We start from the raw sequence: 25,959 nt of genomic DNA, 5'->3' as shown, positions 1-25,959 counted from the left end.
ATGCGTTTTTGTTTGCGTTGTGCGTACAACGCAAATGTGAACATAGCCTAAGAACAGTACATAGGTCCTTTACAGTCCAATAGCTCATCATAATCCATCCATTTAGATGTCTGTAGTAGAAGATGCTTGCTGCCACAATGCATCTTCACAGGTTGCACAAATTGTTTGTTCATCCTTGTTGAGGTAAGACTACTTTCACACATCAGGTTTTCGCTGTCAGGCTCAATCCGGCTGAATTTCAAAAAACCGGATCCCGCAAAGGTTGCCGCCGGGTTCAGGTTTTTTCCCATAGACTTGTATTAGTGTCGGATTGCGCCGGATGACATTGCGTTTCGTCCGGTTTTCGCTGGATCCGGTAAATATTCCGTTTCTGGAAAAACGTCCATAGCAACGTTTTTTGTCTCCAGCAAAAAAGTCGGAAGCGCTGGATCCGGCTGTTTGCTAGAATGTAAGCATATAGGAGCCAGAAGGTGCCAGATCCGGAAAATTACGGATTCCGGCGCCGGATTCGGTTTTTTTAAACTGAGCATGCTCCAAAAAATTTTTTATCCAAGTATCTGGATATGCTAGTCAGATCCATGGAAAAAACGGATTCATCGCATCAGTTTTTCACAATCTGCGCCGGATCCATTTTTTCCAACATTCACCTGATTGTATCTGATACAAAAAACCTGATGTGTGAAAGTAGCCTAACTTGGAGATTACTGTGTTTGTGTTAAAGACTCGGAAAGGTGTTGTTTACCGAGCAGTTAGAGGATTTGCAGTCCAGAAATTCAATAACATTTATTAGACAATAAATACTGTGTTTTGTCTCACAGTGTTGGATCTCTGATCTTTTATTATTTGCATTTACAAATAGTTATTTCCAACTCCATTCCTATGCGCATTTATATCTTTATCTTTGAATGATGGTGATCCGAGAATTTCTGCTGCTGCTGATCAGCTTCTATGAAGAGGTAAGTTCTGGACTGGACCAAGGGAACCCAGTAGATGTAGTGTATATGGACTTTTCAAAAGCTTTTGATATGGTGCCACACAAAAGGTTGATACATAAAATGAGAATAATGGGGATAGGGGAAAATATGTGTAAGTGGGTTGAGAGCTGGCTCAGGGATAGGAAACAAAGTGTGGTTATTAATGGAACACACTCGGACTGGGTCGCGGTTAGCAGTGGGGTACCACAGGGGTCAGTATTGGGCCCTCTTCTGTGACGGGGTGTACGGCAGAGCAAGAAGGGACAACAGGCCGAGGGATGATTCAACAGATTTATTATCAAGAACGCTGGAACAACACAGGCAGGTAGATCTACAGAGTCCACAATTAGTCCAACGGAACAGATTCGGGGGCACCTCCTGATAATCCTTGTGCCAGCTAACAAAGCAATAGTCCACACGAGTCCAAGGGATCCCAAAACAATCCCACGAACGACGAGATATGTCCTCAGCTCAAGTCTCGCCCCATTCGCTTCCGCAGTCACAGGTGGACATGGGGTCTTACCTCAGCTAAGAATCCCCACTCCTTCTCCTTTAAGGCTCAACTCACATCTGATCTCAAAATAAGAATGGATTGTCTGAGCTCCTGGGATCCGCCCATGAAGGGGGGTAGGGGTCACACCTTCTATTCAATGGTTGGGTCCACCAGAAGATTCTAGACTGGTGGGCTCCACATAGTCTATGTAGTATGTACATTTGACTAGCCACCTGCTGTGAGGAAGAATGGCTATTCCTCCACTAGTGATGTTGACAAAGCTTAATTACATTATAGCTTAGGGCTGCAAGTATTGGGGGAAGGAGACATATTGTTACAGGTGAACTCCCAGCACAAGAAAATACATAAATTACAGCTAATAGAAACCAGAGAACAGTTACATACATCAAATGGCCTATTATTCAAATACAGGACAGGGCAAAAGTACATATCATGACAATCCCTTCCCCTCCCAATTTGTGTACGTACTAGGGACCTCTACAGGTCGCTGGTTAAGTACACACAGGCAGAGCGTAACTTACATGTGGCTTCATGCAGCCACGAATTGGCATCGTAGCTCTCCCACATCATTGCCCAGGAGAACATCTGCAGGCAGACCACCCATCACCCCAACCACACATCGCCTGACCCCAAAACCAAAGTTCAGATCTACAGTGGCTGTGGGAATAGTCCTCCATTGTCCACCAGCCAGTTCAATGACAATCCCAGGTCCTCGATGGATTGCCTCAGGCCGAACCACTCGGGGATCAGCCAGTGTGAGGAAAGCCCCTGAGTCACAAAATCCAATAAGTCTCTGTCCATCCAGCACGACCTCCTGCAAGTGCTTACCTCGATGAGCAGAAGTCGTCATAGCTGCGGGTCACACACCATAAACTCCTAGTGGCGCAACATGGGTGGGTGAGGCACAAGGCCAGTCCTCACGTAGTGGTGACACGTCGTCCTCCATGGCACTTGGCTGTACATAATTAATAATACGACTGGGTACAGGATTAATCCTCATTTGAACAGCTGGGCAGGAGGCTTGCAGATGCCCCGGCTGTCCACATCGATAGCATCTGTGCTGGGTCTCACTCCATCCAAGGCGTCCTCTTGGGCGAGGGGTAAGGGAACCTGGAGGCCGGCCCCCACCTGAAGGTGCTGTAGGGTTTTGAGGACGACTCCTCCATGGGCTGGCTGGGCATGAGGCCTGCAGATGCCCCGGATGCCCACAACCATAACACCTGCGCTCTGCTACTTCCTCTCCTCGTCGTATTCCAGAAAATGCAGTTGAAGCAACTGGAGGCACATTTACACGGGTATCAGCATGAGGTGGTGGCTTAGAGGAACGGGGAACAATAGGGACAGAAGAACAGGGGGCCACCGGTGTTGTGGAGCTGGTAGGCCTCTCTCCATCCTCCAACAGAACCCTCCACTGAGGCTTGATGGTGAGAGCCTCATCAGCTAGAGCTGCAGCTTCCTCCACAGTGGCTGGTCTCCTCTCACGCACCCATTCCCGGATCTCAGCAGGGCACTTGAAGTAAAACTGCTCTTTTAGGATAACCTGGAGGAAGGTCTCCCAGGTTAAGGCCTCCTCTGCCTCCAGCCAGCGATGACATATTTGTTTGAGTCTGTGGGCATACATCTTGAAAGACACTTCCTCATCACAGGCTAAAGTACGGAACTGAGTCCTGTAAGTGTCTGGGGTAACAGCATAATGTTCTAGAATAGTCCGTTTAATCTCCGCATACTCACAGTTCCCCTGAGGGTCCATAGCTCTATAGGCTGCGGAAGCTCCACCCTCTAAGAGCCCCACCAGATGTCGGACTCGGTCCCTTTCTGGGACTTCCATTAATCGACACTGATGCTCAAAGTCCTGGAAGAAGCCCTCAATGTCGCCTGCAGCCTCATTAAAGTTCTTGAAGTCTTTGCGGGACACTCTGGGGAGTTCCCTCATGGTGGGTGCTGGGGTTAGAGTCTGTCTGGAGCTTCTAGCTGCTTCCAAAGCGATCTGCCTCTCCAGCAATGCCATCTCCTGAGCTCTGTCCTCGGCTCTGTGAATGGCCTCCCTCTCCTCGGCTCTGTGAATGGCCTCCCTCTCCTCGGCTCTGTGAATGGCCTCCCTCTCCTGAGCTCGGTGAATGGCCTCTTTCTTATAGTCTATGGTGACCTCTTCTCCCAGCAATGCCAACTCCTCCTCGTACCACACAACCCACTGACTTTTTTGGGTATTTACCTCCGGCTGCAGTCTTTCCTCCATTTGCTGTGAGGATCCTTCCTCAGCGTCATCTTGCAGGTGAACTCCTTCCAAAGCCTCAATAAGCTGCTCCTTGGAGAGTCCCTTGTAGCTGACTCCCAGTTCACGGGCCTTTGTTTGTAGGTTCACCGCAGTCCAGTTCTTGTACTCTGCGGTGTTGGTTCCCGATGTTGGGCCATTGTCCTCCATTCCTTCTGCTCTGATCCCTCTGCTGCCAACCAGTTTGTGACAGGGTGTACGGCAGAGCAAGAAGGGACAACAGGCCGAGGGATGATTCAACAGATTTATTATCAAGAACGCTGGAACAACACAGGCAGGTAGATCTACAGAGTCCACAATTAGTTCAACGGAACAGATTCGGGGGCACCTCCCGATAATCCTTGTGCCAGCTAACAAAGCAATAGTCCACACGAGTCCAAGGGATCCCAAAACAATCCCACGAACGACGAGATATGTCCTCAGCTCAAGTCTCGCCCCGTTCGCTTCCGCAGTCACAGATGGACATGGGGTCTTGCCTCAGCTAAGAATCCCCACTCCTTCTCCTTTAAGGCTCAACTCACATCTGATCTCAAAATAAGAATGGATTGTCTGAGCTCCTGGGATCCGCCCATGAAGGGGGGTAGGGGTCACACCTTCTATTCAATGGTTGGGTCCACCAGAAGATTCTAGACTGGTGGGCTCCACATAGTCTATGTAGTATGTACATTTGACTAGCCACCTGCTGTGAGGAAGAATAGCTATTCCTTCACTAGTGATGTTGACAAAGCTTAATTACATTATAGCTTAGGGCTGCAAGTATTGGGGGAAGGAGACATATTGTTACAGGTGAACTCCCAGCACAAGAAAATACATAAATTACAGCTAATAGAAACCAGAGAACAGTTACATACATCAAATGGCATATTATTCGAATACAGGACAGGGCAAAAGTACATATCATGCCACTTCTTTTTAACATATTTATTAATGACCCTGTAGGGGGCATTCAGAGTATAATTTAAATATTTGCAGATGACACTAAACTCTGCAGGGTAATCAATACAGGGGAGGACAATTTTATATTACAGGATGATTTATGTAAACTAGAAGCTTGAGCTGATAAATGGCAAATGAGCTTTAATGGGGATAAATGTAAGGTCATGCACTTGGGTAGAAGTAATAAGATGTATAACTATGTGGTTAATTCTAAAACTCTGGGCAAAACTGTCAATGAAAAAGACCTGGGTGTATGGGTGGATGACAAATTCAAAAGAGGCATAGATGCTCATGAGGAGAGTATAATTTTACCTCTATACAAGTCACTAGTTCGACCACACTTAGAATACTGTGCACAGTTCTGGTCTCCGGTGTATAAGAGAGACATAGCTGAACTGGAGCCGGTGCAGAGAAGAGCGACCAAGGTTATTAGAGGACAGGGGGGTCTGCAATACCAAGATAGGTTATTACACTTGGGGCTATTTAGTTTGGAAAAATGAAGACTAAGGGGTGATCTTATTTTAATGTATACCGTAAATATATGAGGGGACAGTACAAAGACCTTTCTGATGATATTTTTAATCATAGACCTGAGACAGGGACAAGGGGGCATCCTCTACGTCTGGAGTCAAGAAGGTTTAAGCATAATAACAGATGCAGATTCTTTACTGTAAGAGCAGTGAGACTATGGAACTCTCTGACGTATGATGTTGTAATGAGTGTTTCGTTACTTAAATTTAAGAGGGGACTGGATACCTTTCTGGAAAAGTATAATGTTACAGGATATATACACTAGATTCCTTGATAGGGCGTTGATCCAGTAGTCTGATTGCCGTATGTGGAGTCGGGAAGGAATTTGTTTCCCCAATGTGGAGCTTACTCTTTGGGGTTTTTTTTGCCTTCCTCTGGATCAACATGTTAGGGCATGTTAGGTTAGGCTATGAGTTGAACTAGATGGACTTAAAGTCTTCCTTCAACCTTAATAACTATGTAACTATGTAACTGTATGTTCTTCCTAATGTCTACAGTTGAGCCATTGTGACTCATCATAACTTCACCCCTTCCGGACATATGTCATATTATGGGTCTCTCACTTTGACACGATTTCGCAAGCCGAGTCTGCATCTTTCCCAGCAGATGATGGCTCTGTTATTCAGCCATCATGTGCTTCTAGAGCCAATGGCTGAATATGGAAAAAAATAAAAAAAATGCAAAGCATGCCCTTCTCCCTATTAGACATAAAGAAATAAAAAATATACATGTTTGGATAGAAGTACACAGGAGCACGTGTATCGCCCCCACGTCAAGGCAATGGGGTACTCGGAGCCGTGCCCTTCAGTTCTCGTCAGGGATGTCACGGTGGCCTGAGCCGGTCCGTGGCCCTTTGAGGGGCGTCCAATAAAAGGATGAAAGTTTATAGGATAATGTTCGTGACGCCACCTGTGGTATTCGGTCAGGGTGACCGACGCTGCTTAGGGGTCCGCTGGGGTGATGTGATAGCTGCTAGATGGTATATCTTCCCACAGGTGAAGTATGTCCCCAGGGCTTCCCAGAGTGTAGATGGTGAATGGTGAATGCTGTAAGACGAAGTGAAAACGAGGACACAAGGTTGCAGTCTCTTTACCTTTACTGAAGGCTTCAGCATCCACAGTCCAGAGCACCAGATCACAGGGTAGGCAGAGTCCGGCCGGTCTGAAGGCAATTCCAGAGTCCGCTTATCCAGGTGGAAATTAGTAGCCTTCCTCTAGCGCCTGGGTGTTGTAGTACCTCTCTGCTGAGCTTCTCGGTGAGGTCCTCACAACTGATGTCGGTGTTCTAGGTGTTCTGTCTCTTTCTTTCTGTCCCCCAGATGGTATGGATAGGACAAACCCGTATGACTGATGGCCTGAGGCTTTTTACAGGGACCCTAGAGATGCCCCAGCCCCCACAAGTTGCCACCGTGCCTCCTGGTTGTAAGGTCGGGCAGCTAACGTGGAATTAACTGTCCTGCCAGTCTCTGAAGCAAGGCTTGGAGACTATTGCTCCCTCGATGTTCTGGCTACCGGCTTCTGCGCCTCAGAGGGAGGCAGCCTGTTACAGAGCAGAACTCCCTCTGGATTCCTCTCCTTGTGCTATGACATTGTTTCTCACTCTCAGCAACGCAATTCTCTTTGTGTCCTTTCTTAGGATGCTGCCGCACGTCGGGGCAGGCACAGCTCCATAACCCTCTATCTAGGCCTCTGATAGGATCCCACCCCTGTCAGGGACCTCTCTGTCTGCAGTTGTTTGATGTTCCTCCTTCCCCCTGTCTGCCTGACAGGTGTTGCCTGGGTGAAGCCCAGTAAGATTCTGCCTGGGTCAATGCCCAGTCAGCTTCTGACTAACTTCCTATCCAGGCCACCAGTTTTAACTAATTGTGAGGAGTGCCCTAATAGATAGGAGCCTAGCTCCACCTGGTGGACTGGAGTGTGAAGTGTGTTGTGTGGTTTGTGATACCTGATAAAGAGATCTCCTTTATTGCCATCAGACGTAACATCACTCCCCCTGGTGGAAGAACGACATTACTGCAACGACCAGGACTCTGGGGTGCTGCACTCGCAGCAATATAATTCCACCCTGATGCGCATTTTGGCACATATTGTACATGCTGCTGAGTGCTGCTTGGTAATTTTTATCCAGGTACAGGCACTCTCCTTCCAGGCGACATCTAGATACAGTGTATGATTTATAGTTTCAAGCTGACACCTCAACTACTAGATTTGGTATAGTTTCATACTGACATCTTTGTGGGATTAGATACACGGGCTCAACAGGCTAAGAACTATCTGCACTTGCACTTTATTATATTAGTTCAACATACTTTATGCTTTATGTATATGAAGTAAACACTGCATGCATGAATACCATCTCACAGTAGCTTCCCTATCTTACCCTTTATTTTCTTTATTAATTTTCCATTTATACTATGGTTACCGTGACTTTGAATATGATATGCACCTATTTTTAGGTTTTATTGTTGCATAACCACTGCATAGGTATTAATTGTTTTTTTAAATAAAAAGTAATATTTTATTATACCCATTTGACCGCAATTTTTGTTAATTTTTCTTGCCAATATTGTTAATTCTTACCAAGGGTCAGTCTGTCATGATTCCAATGGCAGGCAATCACAAAAGGACAAGCACCAACGAGCTCTAGGGTGATGGAACCTGAGCTGACCGCGACCCTAAACCTGAACACACAAATAACAATAGCCGGGGAACGTGCCTACGTTGATCCTAGACGTCTCGCACCAGCCGAAGATCTAACTTCCCCTATTAGAAGAAACACAGACCTCTCTTGCCTCCAGAGAAATACCCCACAGAAATAGCAGCCCCCCACATATAATGACGGTGAAATGAGAGGAAGGCACATACACAGTATGAAAACAGATTCAGCAAAATGAGGCCCGCTAAAACTAGATAGCAGAGGATACAAAAGTAAACTGCGCGGTCAGCAAAAAACCCTTCAAAAAACCATCCTGCAATTACTTGAACTCATGTTCCAACTCATGGAACATGAGGAGCAATTACAGCCCACTAGAGCAACCAGCAGCAAAGAAACAATTATATGCAAGCTGGACAAGACAAAAATAAAGCAAAACGTGGAACAAGAAAATCAAAAACTTAGCTTGTCCTGAAGATTACTGAAGCCAGAAGCTGAGGTAACAAAACACTCTGATAACCTTGATAGCCGGCGGGGAAATGACAAGAAAGCCCGGTTAAATAGGAAACTCCCAAATCCTAATAGAACAGGTGGACACCAGAGACAGCAGAACACAAATCACCCAGTACCATCAGTAACCACCAGAGGGAGCCCAAAAACAGAACTCACAACAGTACCCCCCCTTGAGGAGGGGTCACCGAACCCTCACGAGAACCACCAGGGCGACCAGGATGAGCCCTATGAAAAGCGCAGACCAAATCATCAGCATGAACATCAGAGGCAACCACCCAAGAATTATCCTCCTGACCATAACCCTTCCACTTGACCAAATATTGGAGTTTCCGTCTGGAAACACGAGAATCCAAGATCTTCTCCACAACATACTCCAATTCTCCCTCCACCAGCACCGAAGCAGGAGGCTCAAGCGAAGGAACAACAGGTACCTCATACCTCCGCAACAACGACCGATGGAACACATTATGAATAGCAAACGATGCCGGGAGATCCAAACGAAACGACACAGGGTTAAGAATTTCCAAGATCCTATAAGGACCGATGAACCGAGGCTTGAACTTAGGAGAAGAGACCTTCATAGGAACAAAACGAGAAGACAACCACACCAAGTCCCCAACACGAAGTCGAGGACCCACGCGGCGACGGCGATTAGCAAACTGCTGAGCCTTCTCCTGGGACAACTTCAAATTGTCCACCACATGACTCCAAATCCGATGCAACCCATCCACCACCATGTCCACTCCAGGACAATCAGAAGGCTCCACCTGACCAGAGGAAAAACGAGGATGAAACCCCGAATTACAAAAGAAAGGAGAAACCAAGGTAGCAGAACTAGCCCGATTATTAAGGGCAAACTCGGCCAGCGGCAAAAAGGTAACCCAGTCATCCTGATCAGCAGAAACAAAACACCTCAAATAAGTTTCCAAGGTCTGATTAGTTCGCTCCGTCTGGCCATTCGTCTGAGGATGGAATGCAGACAAAAAGGACAAATCAATGCCCATCTTAGCACAGAACGTCCGCCAAAATCTAGACACAAACTGGGATCCCCTGTCAGAAACGATGTTCTCCGGAATCCCATGCAAACGAACCACGTTCTGGAAAAACAGAGGGACCAACTCAGAGGAGGAAGGCAACTTAGGCAAGGGTACAAGATGAACCATTTTAGAAAAGCGGTCACACACAACCCAGATGACAGACATTTTTTGAGAGACAGGGAGATCCGAAATAAAGTCCATGGAAATGTGCGTCCAAGGCCTCTTCGGGATAGGCAAAGGTGACAACAATCCACTGGCTCGAGAACAGCAAAGCTTAGCCCGAGCACAAACCTCACAAGACTGCACAAAAGAACGCACATCCCTCGACAAGGAAGGCCACCAAAAAGACCTGGCCACCAAGTCTCTAGTACCAAATATTCCAGGATGACCTGCGAACGCAGAAGAATGGACCTCGGAGATGACTCTACTGGTCCAACTATCCGGAACAAACAGTCTCTCAGGCGGACAACGATCAGGTTTACCCGCCTGAAACTCCTGCAAAGCACGTCGCAAGTCTGGGAAGACGGCCGACAAAATCACCCCATCCCTAAGGATACCAGTGGGCTCAGAATTTCCAGGGGAGTCAGGCACAAAACTCCTAGAAAGAGCATCCGTCTTCACATTTTTTGAACCTGGCAGGTATGAAACCACAAAATTGAAACGAGAGAAAAACAGTGACCAACGAGCCTGTCTAGGATTCAGACGCCTGGCAGACTCAAGGTAAATCAGATTTTTGTGATCAGTCAAGACCACCACACGATGTCTAGCACCCTCCAGCCAATGACGCCACTCCTCAAATGCCCACTTCATGGCCAAAAGTTCCCGATTACCCACATCATAATTCCGCTCAGCGGTCGAAAATTTTCTAGAAAAGAACGCACATGGCTTCATCACCGAGCAATCGGAGCTTCTCTGTGACAAAACCGCCCCCGCTCCAATCTCGGAAGCATCAACCTCAACTTGGAAAGGAAGCGAAACATCAGGCTGACGCAACACAGGAGCAGAAGAAAACCGGCGTTTAAGTTCCTGAAAGGCCTCCACAGCCGCAGGAGACCAATCAGCAACATCAGCACCCTTCTTAGTCAAATCCGTCAAAGGCTTAACAACACTAGAAAAATTAGTTATAAAACGACGATAGAAATTAGCAAAGCCCAAGAACTTCTGCAGACTCTTAAGAGATGCAGGCTGCGTCCAGTCACAAATAGCCCGAACCTTGACGGGATCCATCTCAATAGTAGAAGGGGAAAAAATATACCCCAAGAAAGAAATCTTCTGGACTCCAAAGAGACACTTTGAGCCCTTTACAAACAAGGAATTAGCCCACAGCACCTGAAACACCTTCCTGACCTGCTGAACATGAGACTCCCAGTCATCAGAAAAAAACAAAATATCATCCAAATACACAATCATAAATTTATCCAGATATTCACGGAAAATATCGTGCATAAAGGACTGGAAGACTGAAGGAGCATTAGAAAGTCCGAAAGGCATTACCAAATACTCAAAATGGCCCTCAGGCGTATTAAATGCGGTTTTCCACTCATCACCTTGCTTTTTTCGTATAAGATTATACGCACCCCGAAGATCAATCTTAGTGAACCATTTAGCCCCCTTAATGCGAGCAAACAAATCAGTCAACAAAGGCAAAGGATACTGATATTTTACGGTAATCTTATTCAAAAGACGATAATCTATACAAGGCCTCAAGGACCCATCTTTTTTGGCCACGAAAAAAAAACCTGCTCCCAAAGGGGACGAAGATGGACGGATATGTCCCTTTTCCAAGGACTCCTTAACATAATCCCGCATAGCAGTATGCTCTGGCACTGACAGATTGAACAAACGACCTTTAGGAAATTTACTACCAGGAATTAAATCTATAGCACAATCGCAATCCCTGTGAGGAGGAAGCGAACTGAGCTTAGGCTCCTCAAAAACATCCCGATAATCAGACAAAAATACAGGAACCTCGGAAGGAGTAGATGAAGCGATAGAAATCGGAGGTGCATCATCATGAACCCCCTGACATCCCCAGCTTAACACAGACATTGTTTTCCAGTCAAGGACTGGATTATGAGTTTGTAACCATGGCAGACCAAGTACTAGAACATCATGTAAATTATACAATACCAGGAAGCGAATCACCTCCTGATGAACGGGAGTCATACGCATGGTCACTTGTGTCCAGTACTGAGGTTTATTCATAGCTAAAGGTGTAGAGTCAATTCCCTTCAAAGGAATAGGGACTTCCAGAGGCTCAAGACTAAACCCACATCGCTTGGCAAATGACCAATCCATAAGACTCAGGGCAGCGCCTGAATCTACATAGGCATCGACGGAAATGGATGATAATGAGCAAATCAGAGTCACAGACAGAATGAACTTAGACTGTAACGTACTAATGGCAACAGACTTATCAACCTTTTTTGTGCGTTTAGAGCATGCTGATATAACATGAGCTGAATCACCACAATAAAAGCACAACCCATTTTTCCGCCTATAGTTTTGCCGTTCACTTCTAGACTGAACTCTATCACATTGCATTGTCTCAAGTGCCTGTTCAGAAGACACCGCCAAATGGTGCACAGGTTTGCGCTCCCGTAAACGCCGATCAATCTGAATAGCCATAGTCATAGACTCATTCAGACCCGTAGGCGCAGGTAACCCCACCATAACATCTTTAATGGCCTCAGAAAGGCCATCTCTGAACTTTGCAGCCAGGGCGCACTCATTCCACTGAGTAATCACTGACCATTTCCGAAATTTTTGACAATATATTTCTGCTTCATCTTGCCCCTGAGAGAGAGCTAATAAAGCTTTTTCAGCCTGAATCTCCTGGTTAGGTTCCTCATAGAGCAAACCCAATGCCAGAAAAAACGCATCCACATTAAGCAACGCAGGATCCCCTGGTGCCAATGCAAATGCCCAATTTTGAGGGTCACCCCGCAGGAAAGATATAATAATCTTAACCTGCTGAGCAGGGTCTCCAGAAGAGCGAGATTTCAAAAAAAGGAACAGCTTGCAATTGTTCCTAAAATTCAGAAAACTAGATCTATCTCCAGCAAAGAACTCTGGAATAGGAATTCTAGGTTCAGACATAGGAGCATGTACAACAAAATCTTGTATATTTTGAACCTTAGCAGCAAGATTATTCAAGCTGGAAGCTAAACTCTGGACGTCCATGATAAACAGCTAAGGTCAGAGCCATTCAAGGATTAAGAGGAGGAAAAAAAAAAAAAAAAAATCAGCCAGGCTGCAATTAAGGCTAGGCAGCAACCTCAGAGGAGAGAAAAAAGAAAAAAAACTTCCTCAGACTACTTTTCCTCCTACTTCAGCCCAAACATTTTGGCCGGCTATACTGTCATGATTCCAATGGCAGGGAATCACAAAAGGACAAGCACCAACGAGCTCTAGGGTGATGGAACCTGAGCTGACCGCGACCCTAAACCTGAACACACAAATAACAATAGCCGGGGAACGTGCCTACGTTGATCCTAGACGTCTCGCACCAGCCGAAGATCTAACTTCCCCTATTAGAAGAAACACAGACCTCTCTTGCCTCCAGAGAAATACCCCACAGAAATAGCAGCCCCCCACATATAATGACGGTGAAATGAGAGGAAGGCACATACACAGTATGAAAACAGATTCAGCAAAATGAAGCCCGCTAAAACTAGATAGCAGAGGATACAAAAGTAAACTGCGCGGTCAGCAAAAAACCCTTCAAAAAACCATCCTGCAATTACTTGAACTCATGTTCCAACTCATGGAACATGAGGAGCAATTACAGCCCACTAGAGCAACCAGCAGCAAAGAAACAATTATATGCAAGCTGGACAAGACAAAAATAAAGCAAAACGTGGAACAAGAAAATCAAAAACTTAGCTTGTCCTGAAGATTACTGAAGCCAGAAGCTGAGGTAACAAAACACTCTGATAACCTTGATAGCCGGCGGGGAAATGACAAGAAAGCCCGGTTAAATAGGAAACTCCCAAATCCTAATAGAATAGGTGGACACCAGAGACAGCAGAACACAAATCACCCAGTACCATCAGTAACCACCAGAGGGAGCCCAAAAACAGAACTCACAACATCAGTCTACCTCATGGCCCAACTCCACCCCACCCCCGAGTAACGCCCATCACAGCATAATGCTCCCACAGCACCACACAGTATGATGGCCCTGACAGTTCCGCACATACAGTATGATGCCCTCACAACCCTACCCACATATTATGATGGCCTCCACAATTCCCCCAGACATTGCATGATGGCCTGCACAGCTTCCACACATTATGATGGCCCCCAAATGGCCTCCACATACCCACCCGCACACAGTATGATAGCCTCGTCAGCTGCTGCACAAATTATGATGGCCCCCCACATAGTATGATGGCCCCTGAAATAGTATGACAGCCCCCACAGCCTCCAAATCAGCTCCTTACACAGAATGATGGCCACTAAAGCCTCCCACACAGTATGATGGCCCTATAATAATATATAATTTATAATAATCCGTGAAATTGTATGATGGCCCCCATAGACTTCAATTCAGTATGATGGCCCTCACACAGTATAAAGGACCCCCGCAGATTATCAACACAGTATAATGGCCACCACAGCACTCTTCCTCACACAGTAAGATGCCCTCAAAGCCCGCCGTACAGTATGATGACCTCCACAGCTTCCCCAGACACATTATGATGTCCTGCACAGCTCCCACACACAGTATGATGGCCCTAACACAGTATAATGCCCCCTAAATGGCCTTCCCAGCCCCCAGCACACACAGTATAATGGCCTCCACAGCTCCTGGAAACAGTAAGACAGATTCCTACAAAGTAAGATGGCCCTCAATATGTAGTATGATGGCCAACACAGCTTCCAACTCAGTATGATGGCCCCCACACAGTATGATGTTCCCACAGCCCCCTACACACAGTATGATAGCATAGACAGCTCCCGAAGACAGTATGATCTACTCCACAGTTTCCGCACACAGTATGAAGCCTCCCTCACAGTATTATGGCTCCCTATATAATGACCTCCTCAAACCCCACAGACATTGGGATGACTTCCATAGCTTTTGCACATGGTATGATGGTGCCACACACATTATGACGACCCCTAAAAGAAAATGTTGTTCCCCAAAGTCATCCATACAGTATGATGGCCCCCAAACAATATGATGGCCTCCACAGCCTCCCACACATGATGATAACTACTCACAGTCACCACAGAGTCTCATTGCCACTCTTAGTCAACCAAACTGTATTAACATAGTAACATAGTAACATAGTTAGTAAGGCCGAAAAAAGACATTTGTCCATCCAGTTCAGCCTATATTCCATCATAATAAATACCCAGATCTACGTCCTTCTACAGAACCTAATAATTGTATGATACAATATTGTTCTGCTCCAGGAAGACATCCAGGCCTCTCTTGAACCCCTCGACTGAGTTCGCCATCACCACCTCCTCAGGCAAGCAATTCCAGATTCTCACTGCCCTAACAGTAAAGAATCCTCTTCTATGTTGGTGGAAAAACCTTCTCTCCTCCAGACGCAAAGAATGCCCCCTTGTGCCCGTCACCTTCCTTGGTATAAACAGATCCTCAGCGAGATATTTGTATTGTCCCCTTATATACTTATACATGGTTATTAGATCGCCCCTCAGTCGTCTTTTTTCTAGACTAAATAATCCTAATTTCGCTAATCTATCTGGGTATTGTAGTTCTCCCATCCCCTTTATTAATTTTGTTGCCCTCCTTTGTACTCTCTCTAGTTCCATTATATCCTTCCTGAGCACCGGTGCCCAAAACTGGACACAGTACTCCATGTGCGGTCTAACTAGGGATTTGTACAGAGGCAGTATAATGCTCTCATCATGTGTATCCAGACCTCTTTTAATGCACCCCATGATCCTGTTTGCCTTGGCAGCTGCTGCCTGGCACTGGCTGCTCCAGGTAAGTTTATCATTAACTAGGATCCCCAAGTCCTTCTCCCTGTCAGATTTACCCAGTGGTTTCCCGTTCAGTGTGTAATGGTGATATTGATTCCCTCTTCCCATGTGTATAACCTTACATTTATCATTGTTAAACCTCATCTGCCACCTTTCAGCCCAAGTTTCCAACTTATCCAGATCCATCTGTAGCAGAATACTATCTTCTCTTGTATTAACTGCTTTACATAGTTTTGTATCATCTGCAAATATCGATATTTTACTGTGTAAACCTTCTACCAGATCATTAATGAATATGTTGAAGAGAACAGGTCCCAATACTGACCCCTGCGGTACCCCACTGGTCACAGCGACCCAGTTAGAGACTATACCATTTATAACCACCCTCTGCTTTCTATCACTAAGCCAGTTACTAACCCATTTACACACATTTTCCCCCAGACCAAGCATTCTCATTTTGTGTACCAACCTCTTGTGCGGCACGGTATCAAACGCTTTGGAAAAATCGAGATATACCACGTCCAATGACTCACCGTGGTCCAGTCTATAGCTTACCTCTTCATAAAAACTGATTAGATTGGTTTGACAGGAGCGATTTCTCATAAACCCATGCTGATATGGAGTTAAACAGTTATTCTCATTGAGATAATCCAGAATAACATCCCTCAGAAACCCTTCAAATATTTTACCAACAATAGAGGTTAGACTTACTGGCCTATAATTTCCAGGTTCACTTTTAGAGCCCTTTTTGAATATTGGCACCACATTTGCTATGCGCCAGTCCTGCGGAACAGACCCTGTCGCTATAGAGTCACTAAAAATAAGAAATAATGGTTTATCTATTACATTACTTAGTTCTCTTAGTACTCGTGGGTGTATGCCATCCGGACCCGGAGATTTATCTATTTTAATCTTATTTAGCCGGTTTCGCACCTCTTCTTGGGTTAGATTGGTGACCCTTAATATAGGGTTTTCATTGTTTCTTGGGATTTCACCTAGCATTTCATTTTCCACCGTGAATACCGTGGAGAAGAAGGTGTTTAATATGTTAGCTTTTTCCTCGTCATCTACAACCATTCTTTCCTCACTATTTTTTAAGGGGCCTACATTTTCAGTTTTTATTCTTTTACTATTGATATAGTTGAAGAACAGTTTGGGATTAGTTTTACTCTCCTTAGCAATGTGCTTCTCTGTTTCCTTTTTGGCAGCTTTAATTAGTTTTTTAGATAAAGTATTTTTCTCCCTATAGTTTTTTAGAGCTTCAATGGTGCCATCCTGCTTTAGTAGTGCAAATGCTTTCTTTTTACTGTTAATTGCCTGTCTTACTTCTTTGTTTAGCCACATTGGGTTTTTCCTATTTCTAGTCCTTTTATTCCCACAAGGTATAAACCGCTTACACTGCCTATTTAGGATGTTCTTAAACATTTCCCATTTATTATCTGTATTCTCATTTCTGAGGATATTGTCCCAGTCTACCAGATTAAGGGCATCTCTAAGCTGTTCAAACTTTGCCTTCCTAAAGCTCAATGTTTTTGTGACTCCCTGACAAGTCCCCCTAGTGAAAGACAGGTGAAACTGCACAATATTGTGGTCGCTATTTCCTAAATGCCCAACCACCTGCAGATTTGTTATTCTGTCAGGTCTATTAGATAGTATTAGGTCTAAAAGTGCTGCTCCTCTGGTTGGATTCTGCACCAATTGTGAAAGATAATTTTTCTTGGTTATTAGCAGAAACCTGTTGCCTTTATGGGTTTCACAGGTTTCTGTTTCCCAGTTAATATCCGGGTAGTTAAAGTCCCCCATAACCAGGACCTCATTATGGGTTGCAGCTTCATCTATCTGCTTTAGAAGTAGACTTTCCATGCTTTCTGTTATATTTGGGGGTTTGTAACAGACCCCAATGAGAATTTTGTTACCATTTTTCCCTCCATGAATTTCAACCCATATGGACTCGACATCCTCATTCCCTTCGCTAATATCCTCCCTTAAAGTGGACTTTAGACAAGACTTTACATAGAGACAAACCCCTCCTCCTCTCCGATTTTTACGATCCTTTCTAAACAGACTGTAACCCTGTAAGTTAACTGCCCAGTCATAGCTTTCATCTAACCATGTCTCGGTTATTCCCACTATGTCAAAGTTACCTGTAGATATTTCTGCTTCTAGTTCTTCCATCTTGTTTGTCAGGCTTCTGGCGTTTGCGAGCATGCAGTTTAGAGGATTTTGTTTTGTTCCAATCTCCTCACTGTGGATTGTTTTAGAAATGTTCTTACCTCCCTTCTGAGTATGTTTTCCTGGGTCGTCTTTGTTCGAGTCTAATGTTTTTCTTCCCGTCCCCTCTTCTTCTAGTTTAACGCCCTCCTGATGAGTGTAGCGAGTCTTCTGGCGAATGTGTGTTTCCCAGGTTTGTTGAGGTGTAGTCCGTCTCTGGCGAGGAGTCCATCATACCAGTAATTCACACCGTGGTCCAGGAATCCAAATCCTTGTTGTCTGCACCATCGTCTTAGCCAGTTGTTTGCATCAAGGATCCTGTTCCATCTCCTGGTGCCATGCCCGTCTACTGGAAGGATAGAAGAAAAAACTACCTGTGCATCCAGTTCCTTTACTTTCTTCCCCAACTCTTCAAAGTCCTTGCAGATTGTCGGTAGGTCCTTCCTTGCCGTGTCATTGGTGCCAACATGTATCAGAAGAAATGGGTGGACGTCCTTGGAGCTGAAGAGCTTTGGTATCCTATCGGTAACATCCTTGATCATCGCACCTGGAAGGCAGCATACTTCTCTTGCAGTTATGTCCGGTCTGCAGATGGCTGCTTCGGTGCCTCTCAGTAGTGAGTCTCCCACCACCACCACTCTTCGTTGCTTCTTGGCTGTACTTTTTGCTGTCACTTGTTGCTGTGTGCCCTTTTCTTTTTTGCTTGCTGGTATTGCTTCATTCTTAGGTATGCCATCTTCATCCTCTACAAAGATTTGATATCGGTTCTTCAGTTGTGTGGTTGGTGATTTCTCCATGGTCTTCTTGCTTCTTTTGGTCACATGCTTCCACTCATCTGCTTTTGGAGGTTCTCTGACACTTTTTGCACCTTCTGTGACCAGTAGAGATGCTTCTGTTCTGTCTAGAAAGTCTTCATTCTCTTTGATGAGTTTCAAAGTTGCTATTCTTTCTTCCAGACCCCGCACCTTTTCTTCTAAAAGGGCCACTAGTCTACACTTCTGACAGGTGAAATTGGATTCTTCTTCTGGTCGATCTGTGAACATGTAGCACATGCTGCAGCTCACCATGTAGGTTGTCACATCTGCCATGTTGCTCCTAGATCCTGCTGACTTGCTGTGTGTTTTCCTTCTTGTGTAATCTACTCAGCCAAGCTCTCTTGCAATAATGTCCTACAGGCAAAAATTCGTTTGGTTTGGTGATGCTTTCGAAGCAGCTGGTCCCGGCTGTACCCAACGATCTTCTAGCTTAGGGAGACTTCGCTTCTCCCAGAAGGCACCTGGAATATGCAAATTAGCCTCCTGAAGCTTGAATCCCTGGTTTGGTGATGCTTTCGAAGCAGCTGGTCCCGGCTGTACCCAACGATCTTCTAGCTTAGGGAGACTTCGCTTCTCCCAGAAGGCACCTGGAATATGCAAATTAGCCTCCTGAAGCTTGAATCCCTGGTTAAGGTCCCCTACAATTCACCCACAACCACCTTTACCCTTTCCCTTTGTTGCACTGCTCTGGTGTGTTCAGTGTGTGTACTGAGGATGCACACAACATACACAATATAGTAATATCATAACATCTGCTTTGATGAGACTCAGATGTATCATGGCCTCCATAGCCCCCAAAACTCAGTATGATGTCCTCACAGCCTCTCACACACACAGTATGATGGCTTCCCCCACAAATGTGATGCCACCCCCTCACACAGTATGCTTGGCCCACATATTATGATGTATCTTATAGCCACCCACACAGTATGATAGCCCACACACAGTATAAGGCTGGAGTCACACTAGCGTATTGCATCCGATGTGAGAGCATCTGATGCGATATGCTAATGACCCTTGGCTCCTGATCTGCTGTGAGTAGGAGTGGAGTGTCATGTGCCTATGCTCCGAGCCTCTCGCACAGAGCGGATCGGAGCACAGCTGCGAAGGCGGAGAAACTCATTTCTCCATCTCCTCCATTGCCGGGTCAGCGTATAACGCACATCACTCGAATGATATCCGAGTGATGTGCATTGTCTCACTCGCACCCTTAGGCTTATATGGGTGCGAGTGAGCCGAAACTCGGCTGAGTGTCAGTGACAATCGCAGCATGCTGCGATTTCACTCGCACGTTGAAAACAGCTGAGGAAAAAAACGATGATGGGAGCTGCCACATAGAAGAATACTGGTCCAAGAGCTATGCGATTTTTTTTATTGCATAGCACTCGTCCATATTATACGGTAGTGTGACTCCGGCCTAAAGGCATCAACCCACCTGCTGCATTGAGACTCAGGTGCACAGGATAAATGGAGAATCAGAGAGCCAACGGGCAATATGAATCTAGTGACTGGTTACCTTTAAGATATTCTCTCAGATTCCCTGTTGAAATTTCAATAGTATTAAGTACCATAACTTGCCTGTTGGGTGGTTATGTGTCATCCTTCCACATTCGATACTGACTTCAATTAGAGTCTCCAGCCTACCAGGTTGCCAGTATCTCATACCAATAGACATTGCTTTTGTGGCAGCTCCAAACCCAGAACCTATAACATACAAAGAAAATGATTATATTGCAATACAAATCTGTGTTAAAAAAACACTTCCATCAAAGTTTTTATTCTCTTAACATATTGCAATCATCATATTATATAGAATGGTGTACTTACAATTGTTTATTTTGCCTTTTTTACTCAGTAAATTCTTCTGTGAAGAAGTCTGAAGAGCTTTTTGTAGAACTGGAGCCTTTGTCAATCCAGCTCTATTCCCACCCAGAGCCACCACGTTCCGCTTGACTCCTCCAGACTTTGAAGTTAGGCTGGTTTCACATTTGCGTTTTTTGCCGCTGCGTTTTAACGCATATAAACTCATGCTTTTTTTCCCTATATTTAACATTAAAAACGCATGCTTTTTTTTGCGTTTGGCCGCGTTTGACGACGCATGCGTCGTTTCGATGCTTGCGTTTTGGTGCGGAAATGCAACATGTAGTAATTTCTAGAGGCGTTTTTTGCCACGAAAAAAACGCATGCATTCGATTGCGTAAAAAAAACATATTGCTGTCTATGTAAACGCATGCGTTTTTAAGCACATGCGTTTGGTTGCGTTTTTGAACGCATGCATTTTAATAGAGAAAAACAAGTCTAGACACTGATAAGCCACACCCCACCATCAAGGTGATAAAGGGATCCAAACCCTAACCCTAACCCTAGCCATAACCCTAACCCTAACCCTACCCCTAACCCTAACCCTAGCCATAACCCTAACCCTACCCCTAACCCTAACCCTAGCCATAACCCTAACCCCAACCCTAGCCATAACCCTAACCCTACCCCTAACCCTAACCCTAGCCATAACCCTAACCCTACCCCTAACCCTAGCCATAACCCTAACCCCAACCCTAGCCATAACCCTAACCCTACCCCTAACCCTAGCCCTAACCCTAACCCTAACCCTAGCCATAACCCTAACCCTAACCCTACCCCTACCCCTACCCCTAACCCTAGCCATAACCCTAACCCTATCCCTAAACCTACCCCTAACCCTAGCCCTAACCCTAGCCCTAACCCTAGCCCTAACCATAATGGGAAAATGGAAATAAATACAATTTTTTAATTTTTCCCTAACTAAGGAGTTGATGAAGGGGGTTTGATTTCTATTTATAGTGGGTTTTCTAGTTGATTTTTATGATTGGCTGCTGTCACACACTAAAAGACGCTTTTTATTCCAAAAAATATTTTTTGCGTTATCACATTATGAGAGCTACAATTTTTCCATATTTTGGTCCACAGAGTCATGTCACACGCCCTCTGTAGTCCCATTGGCGGTGTGTGGATCTTGATTTTTCTCTTGTGGAATTTCTCATCATGTGTACCAAAAGCGCAAACGCAGGAAAAACCGCATGTAAACGCGTACAAACGCTGCGTTTTTTTAACCGCATGCGACAACGCATTTTTTTCACCACCTGCGGATGCGTTTTAAATGCTGCATTTTTAAACGCAAATGTGAAACTAGCCCTACACAGCATAGCTGCCATCAGACGAGCAGGAGGTGGTGGACGTTGTGTTACTGATTGCAATAACTATCTTAGCTCAACGATGCATTTTAGCATCACGTACATAATAGGGGCCTCATTCCTGAAGTATTTTTACCCCAGAATTCTGAATTGGTAGATGTATCATGGGGCTGGATACATCATTCCAAGCCAACTCTAACTGTATGCGGTTATTTTCAGTAAAGCGAGATGTACTCATCTCATCTTCATCTGTGCAGTGCGAATGCACAAGATGCCAAGTTTACATTGCTGAAAGAGTGTTATAATCACCTTTTTCATTAAATGGTGTATGCCATGCAAGCAAATAGTTATCTGGTTTAAGGTGGGAACAGCCTTCAATAGTTACTGGGTCTGGCCGTCGTCCTTGTAGCTTGTCAACCACATCTACATACTGCTTCACCAAGTCCCGGTACAGATCGTCTATGCACCAATAATCTGTAAAACAAAAACAAGAGTAATGCAGTAATCGTGTCATTTGCTACAATGTACACACATGGTCAAAATTGTTGGTACCCCTCGTTTAATGACAGAAAAACCCACTATGGTTGCAGAAATAACATGAATCTCACAAAAGTAATAATAAATAAAAAAAATCTATGAAAATGAACAAATGAAAGTCAGACATTGCTTTCCATCTATGCTTCCACAGAATTTTAAAATAAAAATCATGAAATAGGCCTGGCCAGAAATGATGGTACCCCTGAAAAACATGTGACAAAAGGGACATGTTAAATCAAGGTGTGTCCACTATCAAGCATCACAGGAGTCTACAATCTTGGAATCAGTGAGTGGGCCTGTATATAGGGCTACAGATACTCGCTGTGCTGTTTGGTGACATGATGTGTATCACACTCAACATGGACCAGACGATGTAAAGGAAAGAGTTGTCTCAGGAGATTAGAAAGAAAATTATAGACAGATATGTTAAAGGTGAAAGTTAGAAGACTATCTCCAAGTGGCTTGATGTTCCTGTGACTGCAGTTGCACATATTATTCAGAAATTTTAGATCCATGGGACTGTAGCCAACCTCCCTGGACATGGCTGCAGGAGGAAAATTTATGACAAATGAAAAAGACGGATAATACGAATGGTAACAAAAGAGCCAAGAAGCCAAGAAAAACTTCTAAACAGATTAAAGGTGAACTTCAAGCTCAAGGAACATCAGTATCAGATTGCACCATCCGTCGTTGTAGGAGCCAAAGTGGACTTCATGGCAGACACCAAGGAGGACACCATCATAAAAAAGCCAGACTGGAATTTGCCAAACTACATGTTGACAAGCCACAAAGCTTCTGGGGGAATGTCCTATGGACAGATGAGGCAAAAATGGAACTTTTTGGCAAGGCACATCAGCTCTATGTTCACAGATGGAAAAATTAAGCATATCAAGAAAAGAACACTGTCCCTACTGTGAAACATGGAAGAGGCTATGTTATGTTCTGGGCTGCTTTGCTACATCTGGCACAGGGTGTCTAGAATCTGTTCATGGTACAATGAAATCTCAAGACTATCAAGGGATTCAAGAGAGAAATGTGCCGCCCAGTGTCAGAAAGCTTGGTCTCAGTCGCAGGTCATGGGTCTTGCAACAGGCTAATGACCCAAAACACACAACTAGAAACACCCAAGAATGGCTACAAGGAAAACATTGGACTATTCTGAAGTGGCCTTCTATGAGCCCTGACCAAAATCCTATTGAGCATCTTTGGAAAGAGCCAAAAGATGCTGTCTGGAAAAGGCTACCTTCAAACACGAGACAACTGCTGGCAAATATGCAACAGATACAGACTTATTTGTGTGCAGGAGGAGTTTACACTTTTCTGACAGTAGATGGCGATGTTATTACTGTTATATGCTTAGTTGAATGTAATGCATATACTTGTTGTACTTTGGTTTCACTTTCTCTCTGGTAAAAGGTGCAGCGCCCCAGAGATCTGGTCGTTGCAGTATGATACTCTGAGAAAAGTACAATACCAGATGACCAAATTAGTATCAAACCAAAAATATATTCCAAAACTAATATATACAATAACTTTATTTAAACAACCAAAAAATGGGATTAAAAACGTAGCACAACGCCCAAAATCCCTAACGTTAGGGATTGGGTAGATAAAAAATCTGGCCTGATGGTTAAAGGGCAGACGGGTGGGAGCAGGATAAAAAACCCTATATGTCCCTGATTACTCCCTGCCTGTCAGCGGAGGTTGGCACCCTCTTGGACGCAATATGGCGCCCCCGCTCCTCGACGGCTAAACCTATAAGCCCTACAAATCCCTATGGTAGTGTGGGGATGCCAAATGCCTCTAAATACCTGCTAACTAGCACCCAGACACACCAAACCACATATACCACCAAAAACACCAGACGGTAAATCACCAATAAAGAATTAAAAGTTAGGAAGGCTCGATCTGACCATACAGCGCCCTACAGATATATTGATATAAGGCTATCCTACTAAATGGCTATTGCACCCTTAGAAAGCCCTACCTGGTAATACCTGCCTAACGGCGGAGGTTGGCACCCTCTTGGACGCAAATTGGCGCCCCCGCTCCTCGGCGGCTGTCCCTACTGACCCCTGGACAATCCCTATCAAACAGGAAACCTATAGAAGGTGTCTAAGGGGCTACACTGGTGTGCCTTGCCAAATTACCCCTATTGCTCGGTCAGATAACAATCAGACACCCAATAATACAAGCACACAGTGGTCAAGAATGCTAACTTTGATAAAGCCCACCAGAGTATACAGCAGATAATAGCACATATTATATGGGTATAGCAATAACTTCCCCCAGGTAAAGTTTTATAGATCATAGATGCTCATAGCTACAACCTTAGCTCAGATATGAAGATCTCATGTTACCAAGGGCACAACACAACTGATATCTTAACATTTAAAGCGGTGCCCCAATTGTAAACGTATAAATGGTGAAATACCAAAAAGAATAACAATGAAAGACCAGATACACTTATCTGTGTTTCCTGTTTGATAGGGATTGTCCAGGGGTCAGTAGGGACAGCCGCCGAGGAGCGGGGGCGCCAATTTGCGTCCAAGAGGGTGCCAACCTCCGCCGTTAGGCAGGTATTACCAGGTAGGACTTTCTAAGGGTGCAATAGCCATTTAGTAGGATAGCCTTATATCAATATATCTGTAGGGCGCTGTACGGTCAGATCGAGCCTTCCTAACTTTTAATTCTTTATTGGTGATTTACCGTCTGGTGTTTTTGGTGGTATATGTGGTTTGGTGTGTCTGGGTGCTAGTTAGCAGGTATTTAGAGGCATTTGGCATCCCCACACTACCATAGGGATTTGTAGGGCTTATAGGTTTAGCCGTCGAGGAGCGGGGGCGCCATATTGCGTCCAAGAGGGTGCCAACCTCCGCTGACAGGCAGGGAGTAATCAGGGACATATAGGGTTTTTTATCCTGCTCCCACCCGTCTGCCCTTTAACCATCAGGCCAGATTTTTTATCTACCGAATCCCTAACGTTAGGGATTTTGGGCGTTGTGCTAAGTTTTTAATCCCATTTTTTGGTTGTTTAAATAAAGTTATTGTATATATTAGTTTTGGAATATATTTTTAGTATGATACTCTGCCACTAAGGGGAGTGATGGTACGTCTGATGGCACTGAAGGAATTCTACTGACCAGGTATCACCAGCACACATTACACTTCACACTCCGGCCACTAGGGGGAGCTAAAGGCTTTATTTATTGGGCCACTCCTCACATTGGTAAAACTAGGGGTTGGATAGGAAGTTAGTCAGAAGCTGACTGGGTTGGATTCAGACAACATCCTGTGGCAGGGGGTGTTGCAGGGAGAAGACACAGAGGGGTCCCTGTCAGGCGTGGGAACCTGCAGGTACCTAGTGACCAGAACAGAACGTTACGGAACCGCGCCTGCACACCCCGCGGCGGTATCCTAAGAAAGAGACACGAAGCGAAGGATATTGTGAGACAGTGAGAAACGAGATCAAGCACAAAGGAGAGCCAGTAGGAGTAGTGCCGTGAGACCGAGGCAACATCCTACTGAGGCGCGTAGCCGGTGGCCGGAACACCGAGGGAGTAACTGACTCTACGCCTTACTTCAAACTCCGCAGGACAGTTAATTATAGGTTGGCTGTCTAACCTAAACACCTATGAAGACATAGGGGCCAAAAGTGGGAGAGGGGCGTCTCTAGGGTCCCGGAAGACCTCCAGGCCTTCCCGTCATACGGGTGCGTCCTAGCCATAACATACCTGGGGGACGTTGAACTAGAAACATCTGGAACTAAAGAGAGAGAGAGCTGTAAAGAACGAACGAAACGAGAACAGCAGTTGTGAGGACTATTCCGAATGCTC

At 45.1% G+C, this 25,959-nt stretch overlaps 1 protein-coding gene across 1 annotated transcript in view; it reads right to left on the bottom strand.

Annotated features, from left to right (window-relative positions):
* The window catches only part of ADPRHL1 (ADP-ribosylhydrolase like 1), a 142,941-nt gene that overhangs the window by 87,467 nt on the left and 29,515 nt on the right, over positions 1 to 25,959 (bottom strand). The window contains exons 2-3 of the mRNA XM_069757882.1: positions 21,896 to 22,060; positions 19,995 to 20,120 (exon numbers count right to left, since the gene is read on the bottom strand). Of these exons, the coding sequence (XP_069613983.1) occupies positions 19,995 to 20,120; positions 21,896 to 22,060 (291 nt within the window). The remainder of the gene's footprint in view (positions 1 to 19,994; positions 20,121 to 21,895; positions 22,061 to 25,959) is intronic.

This window comes from Ranitomeya imitator, chromosome 3, assembly GCF_032444005.1.
Source record: "Ranitomeya imitator isolate aRanImi1 chromosome 3, aRanImi1.pri, whole genome shotgun sequence".
Lineage (NCBI taxonomy): Eukaryota > Metazoa > Chordata > Amphibia > Anura > Dendrobatidae > Ranitomeya > Ranitomeya imitator.
The sequence above is the reverse complement of the archived record's forward strand: the minus strand, read 5'-3'. Positions and strand labels throughout refer to the sequence as shown.